Below are 3577 nucleotides of genomic sequence, written 5' to 3' on the forward strand. Positions count from 1 at the left end.
TAACGTTAAGTCACGTACGATTGCCTCGCTAATTCAATCGGTGTTCTTATTTAACATATTAAGCATATTTAGTTGTTTTCTGTTTGTCGTTAAGTACACGCTGAAAAACACGATGCGTACACACGCACTTTTTTGTGTTTGTCTTTTCATTTTTGTCTTGTCCCAAACCGCGAAATCAAACGACGTATCGCTGGAGAGCAACGTTTGGGGCGAAGATGTAATCGAAATACAAATCGCCGTCATTCTTCCTAAGGACACTGACACACCGCCGGAAATACGACACTATCCGTACAGGTTCGAAATGGCATGTCCCGCGATCGACATCGCTGTTGAAAAGTTGATGATGGCGGAACATTTTTTCGGTGGACGGAATGTGAACATAACAATTAAAAAAGTGGACTCTGGATGTTCTAACGCCGTTGCTCCGATTCGTGCCGTAGAATTCATCACGGAAAAACAAGTAGACGTATTTCTCGGACCAGCGTGTGACTATGCCGCCGCAGCCTTCGCCAGAATCGCTGCGCACTGGGAAATACCTTTCCTGACGACTGGTGCTAAAGCAAAGGAATTTGCGAAGAAAGACATGGCTGATTACCGCACACTGACACGAGCTCACGGTCCCTTTTTAAAAATGGCCGAGTTTATGATGGAAATATTGCGTACGTTCGAGTGGAATACAACCGCAATTATTCACAGTGATAAAGACGTTTCCCCGTACAGAGACTGCTGGCTGTTCGGTGGTGCCCTGTTTCATTTGTTTCAGGGAGCTGGTTGGTACGATCCTAGCAAGGACTACCCTGGGTACAAACAATTTGAGGAGGACCTTGATCCCAACTATCGCGAAATCCTACAAGAAATCGTTATGCCACATGGTAGAAGTAAGTGAATTAAATTATATATATATCGCTAAGCATTTCCCAAAATGAAGCATTTAAATACACATCATGGCTACGCGTGAAACGAAATGAAGGGCTATTTTTAAAGAGTACAAACATATTTGTGTTATTTTCTGACCCGACAAAAAACGTATTGTCTCCAAAGCAAAACGTAAATGTTGACTCTGGTCTCGCATTGTTATGATTGAGCACGGGCGTTTATCTGTTCGTGATACTGCCGTCCCCACCTAGAGCCACATTCTTCTTACTTGGCACAACATTAATGACGGCGCATACGTCGAAAGTGCCGACGCGTGCTGTTAAACAATATTTTAAAATTACGTGGATCGGTTATTTTCTCAACGAGGTGGCATTTAAAACGTTGGCTAATTTGCGACAGTGAGAAATGCGACCAAGCACTAAGTACCGTCGACGTATGTGGTTCAACAATTGTACCCAGGGGAGAAGCACGCACGTATCTACCACTCTCAAAGACACGATTTTAAAATGTAACGAGCGTATTGGGTATACGAGTGGCTTCTGATCTGTCAACAGAAGAAAAAGTGGTTAGCGTCACTCTAGTAGTAAACGTAAGACGTATATATACGACCCCCATATATTTTCTGAATGCTGTAGTTAATAATTACCTATCACAAAAAGTACCGATGACATTTTTAATGAGTCCTCGTTATTATAAACACACGAATGTTTTTTATAATCGTCTAATTATTATTTATGCATGTTTTGGGAAATCGACATTAGCTGAGATAAGGAAGTAATTAATGAATATCATTAAACACTAAACATGATCATATGTAGTATTTAATTAGTGACAACATTAATTAACTATTGTCAAATATGGTTATTGATATTATCATTCAAAAAACCGTAATTATGATGAATTGGTTTTCTGGGCAGTGATGATGAGATTATTAACGGGCAGTGATCGTAGCTGCTGAGCGCGCGCCCGAGTTTCGTGTATCGGCGTTGTGTATCTTGCAGGGAATCCACGTCGAACACGACGCGGATCGACGATCAACGCCTTTTAACTGTTATCAAGTAATTCCCGGAGAAATATGACATTACTAACCTACTATATGATCAATGTGTTCCATTAAGCCGTGATAGTTATAGTATTACATACTGTCAAATGCGATACTACTATCTTTTAAACATAAGATTACTTTTACCCTTTAAGCTACGAGAAGCATGCAAGGAAACATATTTTAGTTGACAAGGTAGTACAAGGGTGTGGAGATGAGAGTGATAGGATAGAACAAATGTTGATTTATTCAAACATTGTTGAATAAATGCACTACACAAATCAAGATGCATACGATTTTAAAAGGTTTAACACGATACAGTGCGTGTTATCAGCGTGCGTACTGTCAAACGTGGTCTTATTGGATGAGTTCATTTCGTACATACACTTAATTGCAGTGTATGCGACCCATTATTCGCGATTCATATAGGTGTCATGAATACCATGGCAACACCGGTTTGTGTCATGAATTGAGTGTACTCTAAGAAATCCGATTTTTAAAACATCTTTTGAAAAGGGGGTCAATACGTCGATTTTTTAAAGTGCTAACAAAAAAGTGTTTACATACAAACGGCCTATGGGTGCTAAATGAAGACAAACGCACGGTACGGGTATCTAGTGGCATCCACCATTCAGACACTATTAAATAATACTTCGTCTTGATTGGTTACGCCTAACACAATAATTAGAAGAAAAAACACGAATGAAAAAAAAGAAAAAATATTCAAGAATGTATATTTGCGTATTTAATATTCGTTAATAGAAACATTCAGATTGCCAACAAAATTTTACTGTAAATTAGTCGCAGTTTGCTCCATCGTAATTTGTGACGCTGTTATTGCGAAGTAGGTTCAATTCACCCGTGTAGATGAAAACAAAATTTTCGTGACAGCTTTTCAAGTAAAGTTTACATATACAACATAACATTGAAAACAAAAACCTTTCGTAAAAAGACGTAAGTCTACACACGCGACCCGCTAACATTGACATGTGAAATATTAATAACGCAGTCTGTACCAACTATGACAGAAACAAGAGGTCTTTGACAATGATTAAAGCCAATATATTTGTTGACGCTGTTCAATGTTGTTATTTAGCTTGCATATATATGTTGCTATGGTAATATATATACAGGGCGGTATTAAATACACACTCATATGCAGTTATGACGTCACTGCCACTCCAATCTAATGCTTAAATGTTACGACTTCGAGGGAGTGTTATTGTCCCCCGACCTCTCATTGGATAATCAATCATAAAATCAACACGTGATCCGTCATGGCCTTGTTTAACTAATATGTTATTTGTTTTATTTAATATTATTTGACTCGCTGACTGTATACGGTATACCTAATTGTCAGATAGGTCTGAATTTCATGTGACCGGCGTTAGAAATAAAACGGTATTGACAGGTTTTGTCCCAAGGTTTGTTTTTTCATCATGAAAATAACCTGACAACCACGGAAGCTGTAAGGAATCTTAGACAAGGTACAAGAATTCTTGGTATGCAGCAGTGTCAATGTACTGTATACAACGCGGTGTAAAATTGGTGCGAATATTTCCGCTGACGTTACAGTCACCTTATACCACCCTAGGTCAAATGACCGACATTCAGTTTTCATTGCATAAACTGACTTTTTATATGTTTAGAAATGTGCAC

General features: G+C 38.7%; 1 protein-coding gene across 1 annotated transcript; it reads left to right on the plus strand.

Annotated features, from left to right (window-relative positions):
- The first annotated feature begins 301 nt into the window (after positions 1-301).
- Positions 302-886, plus strand: LOC144353768 (atrial natriuretic peptide receptor 3-like). The gene has a single exon (XM_078010054.2). It carries the CDS (start codon positions 302-304, stop codon positions 884-886), a length of 585 nt encoding a protein of 194 aa, XP_077866180.2.
- Positions 887-3577: the final 2691 nt, after the last annotated feature.

Source organism: Saccoglossus kowalevskii, chromosome 21 (assembly GCF_978046115.1).
Source record: "Saccoglossus kowalevskii chromosome 21, keSacKowa6.1, whole genome shotgun sequence".
In the NCBI taxonomy this organism is placed as follows: Eukaryota; Metazoa; Hemichordata; class Enteropneusta; family Harrimaniidae; genus Saccoglossus; species Saccoglossus kowalevskii.

Bases quoted from the DNA above. Each gene is read 5' to 3' on its own strand.
- LOC144353768 (XM_078010054.2), top strand. From the start codon at position 302: ATGGCATGTCCCGCGATCGACATCGCTGTTGAAAAGTTGATGATGGCG.